Here is a 13,287-nt window from a genome sequence, read left to right as displayed (position 1 = left end):
CCCGATTCGAGCACCCAGCTCCCCACCTGCAAGGGAGTCACTTCACAAGCAGTGAAGCAGGTCTTCAGGTTTCTATCTTTCTCTCCCCTTCTCTGTCATCCCCTCCTCTCTCCATTTCTCTCTGTCCTAACAATGACGACATCAATAACAACAACAATAATAACTACAACAACAATAAAAAGACAACAAGGGCAACAAAAGGGAAAATAAATAAATAAAATAAAAAAAAACCTAGATACTTGACCAGAAACTTTAAAATTCCAATCTTTGCCTTATCTTGGTTGAATCTGAAGGAAAACTGTTAGGGGTGGATGAGTTGGGAAGAGAAGGATGTATAGTGGATTACCTTCCATGTATGTTCTGAAATCTTGGATCCCTCTCTGGAATTCAAACACAAGTTTACTTGATGTTCTCTAAGTAGCTTCATTGTTGTAACTTCCATGGGTAAGGTACATGATGATTTGTCAGCAGAAAAATGTTCAAGAGACAGAGGAAATATTAACTGTGTTGCATCATAGAAGTGAATCTCCCTGCACATTGCAACCTACAGCAGTGGCAGTGGTTGACAATCTAGGGCCTAGCACAAATAGTCACCATAATGTCTGACAAACACACATGGTTTGAAGGAATCCCTTTGTTAACTGAACTTATTTCACCTGAGTTCCTGAGTGAAGAGTGGAAGAAGTTTGTGTTCAAGGAAGATGATGTACTGTTACTGACTTACCCCAAGTCAGGTAAGAGAGCAGGGCAGAGACAGAGGTGGGCTGTGGTGTGTGTGTGTGTGTGTGTGTGTGTGTGTATTGGGGGGGAGTATCTGTCACCAGACCTTATGTGGTATTTTGGGGTTACATGAAGCTGTACCCTGATTGTTAAAGGAATAAGTGGGGGGACAGCATTTGTCCCCCATTCTGAGAGTTTGCCAGACATTTTTCCAACAAACAACTGATAGAAATCATGATTATCCATGTAAATTAAACTTTACTGGACACAGAAACATGCTAGGGAGAGAGACAGAGAGAGAGAAAGAGAGAGACAGAGAGAAAAGGAAAAGCAAGGGGACTGAAAACTGACTTCCATATAGCTCACATGGTGGTTCTGGGAGTGAGTGTGCCCACAAAGATCAAGTCTTTTTAAAGCCAAAGGTCCCACCTACACCTGCAACCACTTCCATTTCTGGGTGGTCCTTCTCTTCCTCAACATTCCCCCCTCTAGGAGCATGAACCCCAAATACTTTTTGGGATGTTGGAGGAGAGAGTTTCACACTTCTGTAGCTTCTTCTTGCTGATATGTGAACAGTTACCTGGTTGATCTGTACTCCTAGACAGACCTGTGATATCCATAATACTTCCCTTGTAGGCTAGGGCTCTGAAGAGTTGAGGTTTCTGGACACTTCACCAGGTGGTCATCTGTGCAGGGAGGTCAGAGAGGGGTTGTGGCAGCATTTGGGACTTGATGGTTGAAAGGTAACAAGGCACAAAAATGTTTAGTAAGCAGGGGGTCAGAGCATAAGAGTGGAGTTAATTAGAGCTAAGAAACTCAGGATGAGGGGTAGCTATGATATCTATTTAGATATAAAAAATTTTAAGATACTAGGACTCTAATGATCTTTGAGCTATTGCCATAAAGGCAGGATTGAGAAACATCTGGGAAGATGGTATTAAGAGTATAGTGTGGGACTTGAGAACTCAATTAATGTAGAGAGTGGCTCCCATACTGAAGTAGAAGATAAATATATGTATATGTACATATATATACATATATATATATATATATATATATATATATATATTTAACTGTACCACATCAATCTGACCTGGGGCCCATATCTATTAATATTTACTAAGGAGCCTATATGACCTCTGAGTCCTATACGTTTAAGCTCACTCTGTAGGCACAGCTGGGGCCACATCTATAGGCTGTGTAACATCTTTGCCTCAAATCAGAGTAGAGTGATCCAGCCTCCCTCCAGAGAGTGGGGCAGTCTTAATCAGTGTTACTTACAGTGAGGACAAGGTTCTGAGAGGCCCACTATAGGGCAGAGAGAAAGACATCCCTGAAGGAAGTGATGAGTGATGACAGAGGCACTGTGTAGGTCTGGGCCCATTATCTGTGACTAGGACTAGAACTCCAAGTGGTGAAGTGGCCAACCACTGGCTGAAACAGCCAAACTAGGGAAACCTGTCTCTTGTCACCATCCGGTTTCTGTAGTCCATCCTCTATCTAATATTTTCTAACTTTATCCCAGAAGTTGAGGCCTTGAATACCAGTTATACAATAATGGAATAACCATAACATAATCTGCTGGACTTAAGTCTAGTTGGTATATCTATGGTGTTCAGCCTTGAGTTAAGAAATACTTAAATTTTAGAGGAGCCTAAGTTAAGCTCAAGGGTCTTTTCAGTGTTTGACTGATAGTTACAATAAGGTATCTTAGGTGTTAATGTACTGAGCAAAAATTTTAACAGCACCACTAGCCCTACAAATCAGTATTCTGGCCTCTGTTGAACTCGTCCATGAAAATGGCCTCAATGGGGATGTTTCCTGTGACACATATCTAAGAACAAATATGAAAATATTTTTTTCTTGTTCAGGGACACACTGGATGAAAGAAATTCTTGGCCTTATTTATGAAAAGGGAGATCCCAAGTGGAACCATTCTTTGCCCATCTGGGAACGTTCACCCTGGCTAGAGTTTAAGCGAGGATATAGACTGCTAAAGGACAACAATGGCCCGCATTTCATCTCCACCCACCTCCCGATCCAGCTCCTCCCCAAGTCTCTCTTTACTTCCAAAGCCAAGGTCAGTGCTCTGTGATCAAGGCATGTGTGATCAGTGGTTTACAGACTGCAGTGTGCCTAGGGCTCACCTGAATGTCTGGGTGAAACCTGCTCTCTTCGGAGAAGGTGGGCAGTGGAAAATGTCTGTGTGGGCCTGAGACTCTCCATTTGCTGGTGTCGGCTTGACAGGTGTTCTCCACCTCATGGGCTCTTTCTCACTCTACAAAACTCAACTTAAATTTTTAAAAATTATCTTTATTTATTTGGTTTATATAGCCAGAAATTGAGAAGAAGGGTGAGAGAGAGAGAGAGAGAGAGAGAGAGAGGACTGCAGCACTGCTTGACCACTTGTGAAGCTTTTCTCCTGAAAGTGGGGACTGGAGGCTTCAACCTGGGTCCTTGTGCATTTTAACATATGCATTAAACCAGGTGTGCCACCATTAGGACCCGAAAGTCAACTTTAATAAAGAAAGACTTGACATAGCAAACACATTTGATACACAAAAGATTCTAAAAAGCATTTTGTTTTGACACCACAGAAGGAAGGTGAGAGTCTTGTGTTCAGTCAATTCAATCAGACAGGGAGAGAAAATACTCCTTGATTTCACCCAGAGGTGCCATACAAAGACACAAACTAAACAAAAGCAAAGTACAATGCAAGCCTTAGAAACAGAGAGCACAGCACTGGTTCTTGGAAGTGCTGGGATTGATGGTAAAGGAGGCTCAGTGTGTGGTTGTATTAGAGGCCAAGTTTGTTCCCTACATGTTTAAAAGTTTGCTACACATAATCCCATTAAAGAATTGAGGAGAAAGCATGATTTTTCAGGAATTTTAAACTTTATTCAGGAAAACTGAAAACATTCACATGATGGGTTACATGTGGGCCAAAAGAGAGAAAAAGAGAGATAAAAAGAGAGAGAGAGAGAGAGAAGAGGGGGAGAGCCCTTACAAGTTGACAGGCTCACATAGACAGAGAGAGAGAGCTATGTCCACAGAACTAGCTTATAAACATCTAAGCCCCACCTTCAACTCCTTTCTATGTCATACCCATATCTGTTATATATGTTATATATATCTGTCACACTCCCATTTCCTGTGCAACAGTTTCCTTCCCCAATCATATGGGATCATGTGTGCCTGGGGAACATGTGTTCTGGCATGGTGCATCAGTGTCTGTGTTACCCTACGTACTCTCTGTCATTTCTGACTTCAACATGTTGATGGATGGACACCCTGTTGAGGGGAAAGGAGCAGTTAACTGGGGCCATTCCTCAATTCCTTCCCATGGTGTTCTAGACTGACTTCTACATGGAAGAATCATAAAGAAAGCCAATCATGTTGCAGGGAGAAGATGAGTGTTTATTGGGAGAAAGTAAGGACATAAAAGGAGAAGAAAATATAAATCATGTAGGCATGTAGACCCAGATAGGTTGAGAGAGAGACAGAGACAGACAGACACACAGACAGATAGACAGACAAGCAGGCAGACAGGAAGGCCCCTAGCTTCCTGGTATTTCCAGCTTTATAGACCCTTCAGAGGAAGGGCAGGGCCCTCAGGAGATGTGCTTCAGCCTTTGTCCCCAGGTGTCATATTTGCCTCCACCTGCATTTTATGGCCTTTGCAGTGGGGGGGGGGGGCAGTGCTGGGACAGGACAAGCAGACACACAGATATGCAGACTCTGAGTTTAAGGACTCTGCCTCTGGGCCTTCTTTTCTGGCTTTCTGCAGAGTGCAGAGGCAGGGGTTGCTGCTTTCTCAAAGCTTCCCTCCAATAATCCTGACTTTGGGTGACGAATAATCACTGTGCAGGTAACCAGAGTGGACATCAGAATGCTGCACCCCTGTGCATCATTCTGTGACTGCAGAATGATGTGCCATAAACCTCTGTGACTGCAGTGTCCACACCTTTTCCAGAAAGAAGAACTGGAAGGGAATTCTCTGATTCCCCCACCCCCACTACCCCACTTTTCTTCCTTTTTTTTTTTCCTTTCCCCATTTTAGGTGATTTATGTCATCAGAAACCCCAGAGACGTGCTTGTATCTGGTTATTTTTTCACCAGCATTATGCCTGTTTGTAAGCAGCCGGAATCATTTGAACAGTATTTCCAGTGGTTCCTGCAAGGAAATGGTGAGTGGGCAGGATGCAGAGCTGGGGTGCAGAGTCCCCTGTCACTCTCAAGTAACAGCCCTCCTGTGGCTCTATCTCTTACCTTCCTATGGCAGAAGGCTCAGTGCCAGGAGCCATAGCTGCTCAGAGTATGGCCTGACCTGCATAGCAGCAGAGCCCTGTCAGCTGCCCCTGCCCTCCATGGCCCTCCCTGAGTCTGTAGGTCTTCCCAGGCTCACAGAGAGCATGACGACCCTGCCCTGCTGCTTTGGACCCATGTTGGAGGCCCTGAAGTCATCCCCTTCCCCCCCACCCTTCACCAGTACAACTCTCTCTGACTACTTCCCAGGCATCTTTGCCAATTCTTATAATCTCTTGTGTCATGTATCTTAAAATGTGCACAATAACTTGGGGGTTGTGTGTTTCATCATGCAGGATGCATCACTTAGGGGGCCAGGTGGTGGCACATGTGGTTGAATACACATATTGCCATGCTCAGGGATCCATGTTTGAACCTCCACTCCCCCATGGCCAAGTAGTAAAGCAATGTCTCTCTCCTTTCTCTATCTTCCTCTCCCCTCTCAGTTTCCCTTTCTTTCTTTTTCTTTTTTTCTTTCTTTCTTTCTTCCTTCCTTCCTTCGTTTCTTTCCTTCTTTCTTTTTCCCAGAGTACTTCTCAGCTCTGGTTTATGGTGGTGTGGGGGATTGAACCTGGGACTTTGGAGCCTCAGACATGAGTCTCTTTGCATCACCTTTATGCTGTCTATTCCTATCCTCAGTTTCTTTTTTTATATGAACCTCTTTTATTTTAATTTTTATTTATAAAAAGAAAACACTGACAAAAACCATAATAAGAGGAGTATAACTCCACCCAATTCCCACCACCAGAACTCAGTGTCCCATCCCCTTCCCTGACAGCTTTCCTAGTCTTTATCCCTCTGAGTATGGACCCAGGATCATTATGGGGTGCAGAAGGCGGAAGGTCTAGCTTCTGTATGAAACTCTTTTTTAAAAAAAATATTTATTTATTTGATAGGACATAGAGAAATTGAGAGAGGAAGGGAATACAGGGAGAGAAGGACACCTGTGAACCTGCTTCAGCACTCATGAAGCTTCCCCCATCTGCAGGTGGGGAGAAGGGGCCTGGCTTCTCTCTCATTGGTTTTCATTAACCAGGCTGTTGAGGCAGAAGTCACAGGAGTTACCGCCCAGAAGTGGGCGTGGTCACAGGTGTGACGTAGAAGGTATAGGCGGGATTTTGAGTTTATAACCCAGAAACTGAGGGCATGTGCTCTCTTTGGCCCTGGCAACAATATAAGTCTCTCTCTTTCCTGGGACTAACATGTGAACACTTTTCAGTCCTATTTCTTTCTTTCTTTCTTTTCCTCTACTTCTCTCTTTTTCCCTAACATGTTTTGTTTTCAATAAAAGTTTAGTTTCCCTGAATAATCATGCTTTCCCATCAATTCTGTGCTGAAATCAGTGTGAGAAACTTTGGGAATGGGTGGAAGCAAGCGACGGCTTGCACCCCTATAACAAGGCTATGGGTGATTGTCCTCAAATACAGGAAAAATCACAGTCCTTGGAGTCTTCATGGCCTGCCTGTGAACTCTTCTGGATACAGCTGCAAATCATCTCACCTTGAGCAGTTCCCATTATCAGATCTGTTGTCTGAGTCTGACCATCTTATTTTCACTTATGAATTGGTCATGTTGCAACTCAACGACTCCTTGACAATACAGGTGTGCTAGCAATTGTGTCAAAGTTCAGACGCGATGGATGTTTCCTGGATCACAAATTTATTATTGGTGTATTTTAAAATTTATTTATTTACTTATTATTGGTTAGAGACAGAGAGAAATTGAGAAGGAAGGGAGAGATAGAGAAAGAGACAGAGAGACACACCTGCAGTCCTGTTTCACCACTCATGAAGCTTTTCGTCCTTCAGGTGGGAAGCAGGGGCTTGGACTCAGGTCCTTGTGCACTGTAATGTAAGTGCTTAACCAGGTGTGCCACAACCTGGCCCTTTATTTATTTATTAATTTTTCTTTATTGGAGAGATTAATGGTTTACAGCAAAATATAGTAATTGGTACATTTGTGTAATATGTGTAATATATGTGTAATATAATGTGTAATATGTACATTAATGGTCAACAGCAAAATACAGTAATTAGTACATGTGTAACATTTCTCAGTTTTCTGCATAACATTCTAACCTCTCCACCATCATGTTCCAGGACCTGAACACTAATCCCAGGTCCAGAGTCCTTTACTTTGGTGGAGTACATCAACTTCAGTCCAAGTTCTGCTTTGGACGACAGAGATTTTGGTACTCTAACTACTCTTCCACCTTTCCTACGCAGTCATGTATGGGTCCTGGTTTGAGCACACTCTGGGCTGGATGACCATGAGAGGGAAGGAGAACTACCTGATGCTGAGTTATGAAGAGCTGAAGAGGGTAACTATGGTTCTGGGGCTGCCATGCACCCCCCCATCTGCCTCTTCTCTACCTGCCCCACACCACCTGTGTCTCTGCTCTCTTCACATACAACTCATGACAAGATATCTTTGGTCTTCTCGCCTCTTCACCCTCCTTCCATCTCATGTTCTTTAGGATCTCTGGTGATAGAATTAGCTAAGATAAAAGTTATATAGGTAAACTGAGACAGAAATTTGCCAGACATCAAGAAAAACAGAAAGAAGGGAGGAGGGGCCCAGTTCCCATCTTGACTGGTAGTCAAGAAGGGAAGCAGATATCAAGAAAAACAGGAAGGGCAGAGTGACAGGAGACACCCCAGCCTCTCTGATTGTTAAGTCAAGAAGTGAACCATATGTCAAGAAAGTCAGGAAGAGAGGCGGGGTCAAAGAAGGGAAGTAGGTAACTGCAATGAAAAAGACACTCCCAAGGGGTGGGGACTGACTGCCTGCTAAAAAGAGAAAGTTCTGCTTACTGGGTCATATATAAAGGCTGTACTGCAAATAGGGCACAGTCTCATTGTGGAGAGATCCAGAATGTTAGCTCTCTGGAGGAATGGAATAAATTTCTCCCCATTTTGCATGTCTGTCTCTCGGTCTCATTACTAGGTCTGATTCTAAAGGTTTGTTCCCTCCCTTTTCTTTTTCTCTTTTCCTTTCTCTCTCTCTCTCTCTCTCTCTTTCTTTCTTTTGCCTCCAGGGTTATTGCTGGGGCTTGGTTCCTGGCCTACAAATCCACTGCTCCTGTAGGCTATTTTCCCCCTTTTGTTGCTTATTGTTGTCATTATTATTATTATTACTATTGTTACTGTTGTTATTGCTGGCGCTGTTGTTGGATATTGCAGAGAGAAATTGAGAGGAGGGGAAGACAGAGGGGGAGATAATAAGAGATACATGCAGACCTGCTTCACCGCTTGTGAGGCGACCCCCCTGCATGTGGGCAGGGGGCGTTCCAATAGGGATCTTTACGCTGGTCCTTGCGCTTTGCACCAAGTGCGCTTAATCCGCTGTGATATCGCCCAGTTCCCCAACACTCTCTTTTCCTTATTTGTTTGTTTATTTATTTGTCTCCAGGGTTATCACTGGGGCTCAGTGCCTGCACTATGAATCCACTGTTCCTGGAGGCCACTTTTTCTCTTTTGTTGCCCTTGTTATAATTGTTGTTATTATTATTGTTATTGTTGTTGTTGAATAGGACAGAGAGAAATGGAGAGAGAAGGGGAAGACAGAGAGGGAGAAAGAAAGGCAGACACCTGCAGACCTACTTCACCACCTCTGCAGGTGGGGAGCCAGGGGTTCTGCTGGTCTGCTTCTAAATTCTGCTTCTAAGACCCCTTCTGTTGCATTGCTTGTGGTCTATTTACATAAACATTGTTTTGCCCGCACTGGTTTAATTTCCACTGGTTCATGCACTTTTTCCTTCTCCCCACCCCCTATCCTACTTACATCCTCTTCTGACCTGACACTTCTGCCTCAGGAGATATATAAGCACAGGATTGTGATTAGAGATAGATCACACTGCATTCCCGCTCAATAAAGATTGAACTGTGTCCAGCTCAGCCATGAGTCCCTGGTCATCTCTCTCCCGCCGGGGAAGCTAGACCAGCAGGGCTTAAACCAGGATCCTTGTGCCAGGACCATGTGTGCTTAACTCGCTGTGCTACTGTCCGGACCCTTCTCTTTTCCATATTATCTTTCATTTTTCTCTTCTCCAAGGACACAAGAAGCACGGTTGAGAAGATCTGCTGGTTCCTGGGCAAGAAATTGGAACGTGCAGAAATGAACTCCCTCCTCAAGCACAGCTCCTTTGAGGTTATGAAAGATAACTTGCGGTCCAATTACACCCACGCTGCCACTTCTCTCGCTGCCACTTTGATGCGTGACTCATTAATGCGAAAAGGTAAAAGAAAGTGCTCTCCTTCAAAGGGTGGGACCACAGGGGCTTATGGCACGTGACACTATCGGAAAAGTGTTTGAATGGTTCAACATCCACACTCACCACACAGGAAGCATCCTGCCCAGCTTGGGGGGGAGGAGGTGTCTCTTGCAGCATCTTGGCTGAGGTACCTGAAAATGGTTGATGAGCTGTGACATGGCCATTGGATTTAGGCGAGCTCACTCTGATCTTCAGGACTGGCCATTCGAGCTTTTAGAGTTGTTTGGGAACTCCAGTGAGTCCACTTAGTCTTTTTTCTTTCTCCCTTTGGGAATAGCATAGTCTATCCTGAGGCTTTTCAACTACTGAATTTTGGAAACAGGCAATTAGGTGATGCCACAGGTTCATGCCTTTGTGTGAGTGTTGGAGTGAGTTAGGACACTTAAGCATTTGTGTGCCCTCACTGCATTTGATGCATTTTGACAACAGAAATCGTTGTCAGCAGGAGAAGAAATAGCAAGAGTTCTATACACCCACCCCTCCCCTCAACTCATATATATTGTCCTGAGTCCCAGTAACTCAGAATGTAGCTGAATTTAGAGATTAGATTTTAAATTAGCAGTTGTCACAATGGGGTTTTAAATTTAGCCCTAAACTATTGTTTTAATGCCCCAAAAGGTCAGTCTTTTCCAGCTTTCTGAATGAAAAGAAAAGCAATCTCAGCATAGAGTCATTGACCTTTTTTAGATAGTCTTTTGTGCATCAAGTTTTGGCAGTTTAAAATATCATATTCATGTACAAAACTTCATGACATGACTAAAAGGATAGAGGTAGTCTTAACAGGTTTTTTTTTTAACTATGTCACAGAATGAATTTAGGCAACTCTACTGGAAATACATTTTTTAAAATTTATTTTCCTTGTTTGTTTCCCTTGTTGTTTTTCATTGTTGTTGTAGTTATTATTGTTGTTATTGATGTCATCATTGTTGGATAGGACAGAGAGAAATGGAGAGAGGAGGGGAAGACAGAAAGGGGGAGAGAAAGATAGACACCTGCAGACCACCTGTGAAGCTACTCCCCTGCAGGTGGGGATCCAGGGGCTCAAACCAGGATCCTTATGCTGTTGGTCCTTGCACTTTGTGCCACCTGTACTTAACCCGCTGTGCTATCACTGGACTCCCTTGGAAATATATTTTTTTAAAGGCTTAAGCAAGGGAGCTGGGCTGTAGTGCAGGGGGTTAAGCACAGGTGGTGCAAAGCGCAAGGACTGGCATAAGGATCCCAGTTCGAGCCCTGCCTCCCCACCTGCAGGGGACTCTCTTCACAAGTGGTGAAGCAGGTCTGCAGGTGTCTATATTTCTCTCCCCCTCTCTGACTTCCCTTCCTCTCTCCATTTCTCTCTGTTCTATCCAACAATGATAATAACAACAACAATAATAACTACAACAGTAGAAAAACAACAAGGGCAACTAAAGGGAACAAATAAAAATTTTTTTTAAATATAAAAGCTGAAAAGTAGTATATGTATTTTTAAAAAGGCTTAAGCAAGAGAGAAGTTCTGGAAATACCTTCTCTACAAAAGAGAAAGCCCTGCATTTCTTTATTTCACACTACCTCCAGGGTTTCTCTGAATTTGTGGGTGTCTTTGAGGTGACTCTCACTATATTTTCTCATAACTCACAGGATGTTTCCTTTCTCAGCCTTTTGCATCTCTCACAATCCCTGAGCTGCGAGCTCTGAGAGAGCAACTCTGGGTTAAGTTATCAGTAAAACTCTTTACTTTGTCTCATCCCTGATATGCTCGCAGGACAGCAAGAAACATTCTAATAGTTTGCTTTCTTCTATAAAGGAGAAACATAACAAGTTCCAGCCAAGGTGTCAAATTCTAAATAGCTCCCACTCACCCCCACCTGTCTAAATAAACCTGCTTTAGTGGCATGGGAACCACAGAGTAAGAGGCAATAGGATTCAGCAGCTGATAATTTTGTCTGAGACAAGAAAAAGAGTAGAAGTGATTCAGTGGTGCATTTGCAATGGGGACACTGGTGTTTCCTGTGACCTAGGGCATGCATCCAGAAGGTGGCCATATTGGATTTCCTACCTTAGAGTCACTCATAAGATTCACAGTATGGTAAAAGAAGTAGAAGAGCTATACTAATGTTAATATCAATGATCATTTTATTTGACAGTGCAATCTATTAATAAACAGACAACCTGACTTCCTGTGTCCTTTGCCACTGAAACTATACAATAATTCCATTATATGTTATTTCCCTTGGGAAAAATGTGATAAATATAACTACTGAGAAGCTCTTTTGCAAGAAAATAAAGGGCTGTTATTTACAAGGACAGAAGACAAGAATACTTAACTCTGGTGCTGGGAGTTGAACCTATAGCCTCTGAAAGCCAACATACACAAATTAGCTCATTAATAAGCTGAGTTCTCTTGGAAGTGCCGGGCTAGCTTCGTGAGCAGGAGAGAGAGACGACCAGGGACTCATGGCTGAGTGGTATGCAGTTCAGTCGTTATTCATGTGGAATGCAGTGCAATCTAAGCTATCTTTAATCACAATCCTGTCCTTATATATCCTGAGGTGGAACTGTCAGGTCGGAAGAGGATGTACGTAGGACGGGGTGGGGAGAAGGAAAAAGCGGTGAACCAGTGAGGATTAAACCAATGCCCTGGAAGCAGGTCAGTGCTTAGTTAACAGTGGTATGTAAATAGCCAGCAGTGTTAAGCGGGCAGGGTGGTGCTTATTTAAGCAGTATTAGAGACAGAGGCTTTTAGCAGGGGGGAGCTGGCTTACTACCCAAGAGGAAGGACTCTGAGAAATGATTTTCTAATACCAGAGACTCATTTTAAAGTGTCTAGGCTTTACTATCTCTAGGAAAATAGACTCAGGTAGGTGATTTTTATTTTATTTATTTTAATTTTTTTATTGGGGATTAATGTTTTACAGTCAACACAATAGTTTGTACATGTATAACATTTCCCAGTTTTCCACATAACAATACAACCCCCACTAGGTCCTCTGCCATCATGTTTTAGGACCTGAACCCACCCACCCCAGAGTCTTTTACTTTGGTGCAATACATCAACTACAGTCTTTATTTTTACTCTTTTAGGAGAAATGAGAGAAACAGGCAGAGGGAGGAACAGGAAACCTCTCTCTGAATCCCTAGTTTTCTCTGTCTTTTTGCCTTTACTTTCATTGGAGAAGTACTAATAGGCTCCAAATCAACTGAAAAATAAACTCAGTTAACAATAATGACTAGAACAATAAACCCACTATGAATAGCCTAAAGCTCTAACAGAATTATTCAAAGCTGAAATCATAGGCACAACATTTAGAAGTTATAGGAGTCCTAGAATAGGAGAAGTACACTCACTCTAAAGCATTATTTATAAGCTGGTGATTGAGAGATTTTTTTAAAAAAATGATTTTTACACTATGGGTGAGGGGAGGTGGAGAATTGTGTTCCCCAATCTCTACACACTGAGATTCTCCCCACCAGTCAGGGACCTTCAGTACCTGGATCTGACCTGAGTTTCTGTTTCCTGTTGGTTAGGTATTTCCGGGGACTGGAAAAATCATTTCACGGTGGCCCAGGCAGAAGCCTTTGACAGAGTATTCCAGGAGAAGATGGCAGGTCTCTCTCCAGAGCTGTTCCTGTGGGAGTAACATTCTAAAGTTCCTGGGTCTCATATGCTTGTTGGTTTTTGATCTCCTGTCTTTCCACATGTGCCTGACGTGGACATATTGAACAAAACTACTCACCCTGGAGCTTTGTGTTTGCATATATTTGCTTCTTTGTGGACTTCACTGGTAATAAACATTACCAGTAAGCTGAGGTTGAGTTCATGGTATGCTAAGCTTCAAAGAAACATTGTGTGTGGGGTCTGGGCAGTGATGCACCTGGTTATCATGAATAAGGACCCAGGTTTGAGCTCTCAATCCCCACCAGCTGGGAGGAGTCTTCATCTTCATGAGTGGTTATGGAAGGCTGCATATTTCTCCTTTTTTTCTCTCTCTTTCCATAACCCCATC

The 13,287-nt window shown here is 43.2% G+C and overlaps 1 protein-coding gene across 1 annotated transcript; it reads left to right on the top strand.

The window, feature by feature from the left end:
• The first annotated feature begins 532 nt into the window (after nt 1–532).
• Nucleotides 533–12,944, top strand: LOC103127693 (sulfotransferase 2A1-like). The gene is made up of 6 exons (XM_007538574.3): nt 533–734; nt 2,592–2,800; nt 4,781–4,907; nt 7,251–7,345; nt 9,079–9,262; nt 12,809–12,944. Exons 1-6 carry the CDS (start codon nt 599–601, stop codon nt 12,919–12,921), a joined length of 864 nt encoding a protein of 287 aa, XP_007538636.1. The 5' UTR covers nt 533–598; the 3' UTR covers nt 12,922–12,944.
• Nucleotides 12,945–13,287: the final 343 nt, after the last annotated feature.

Source organism: Erinaceus europaeus, chromosome 2 (assembly GCF_950295315.1).
Source record: "Erinaceus europaeus chromosome 2, mEriEur2.1, whole genome shotgun sequence".
Taxonomy (NCBI): Eukaryota; Metazoa; Chordata; class Mammalia; order Eulipotyphla; family Erinaceidae; genus Erinaceus; species Erinaceus europaeus.
Note: the sequence above shows the minus strand (reverse complement) of the source record. Positions and strands in the feature narration are given on the sequence as shown.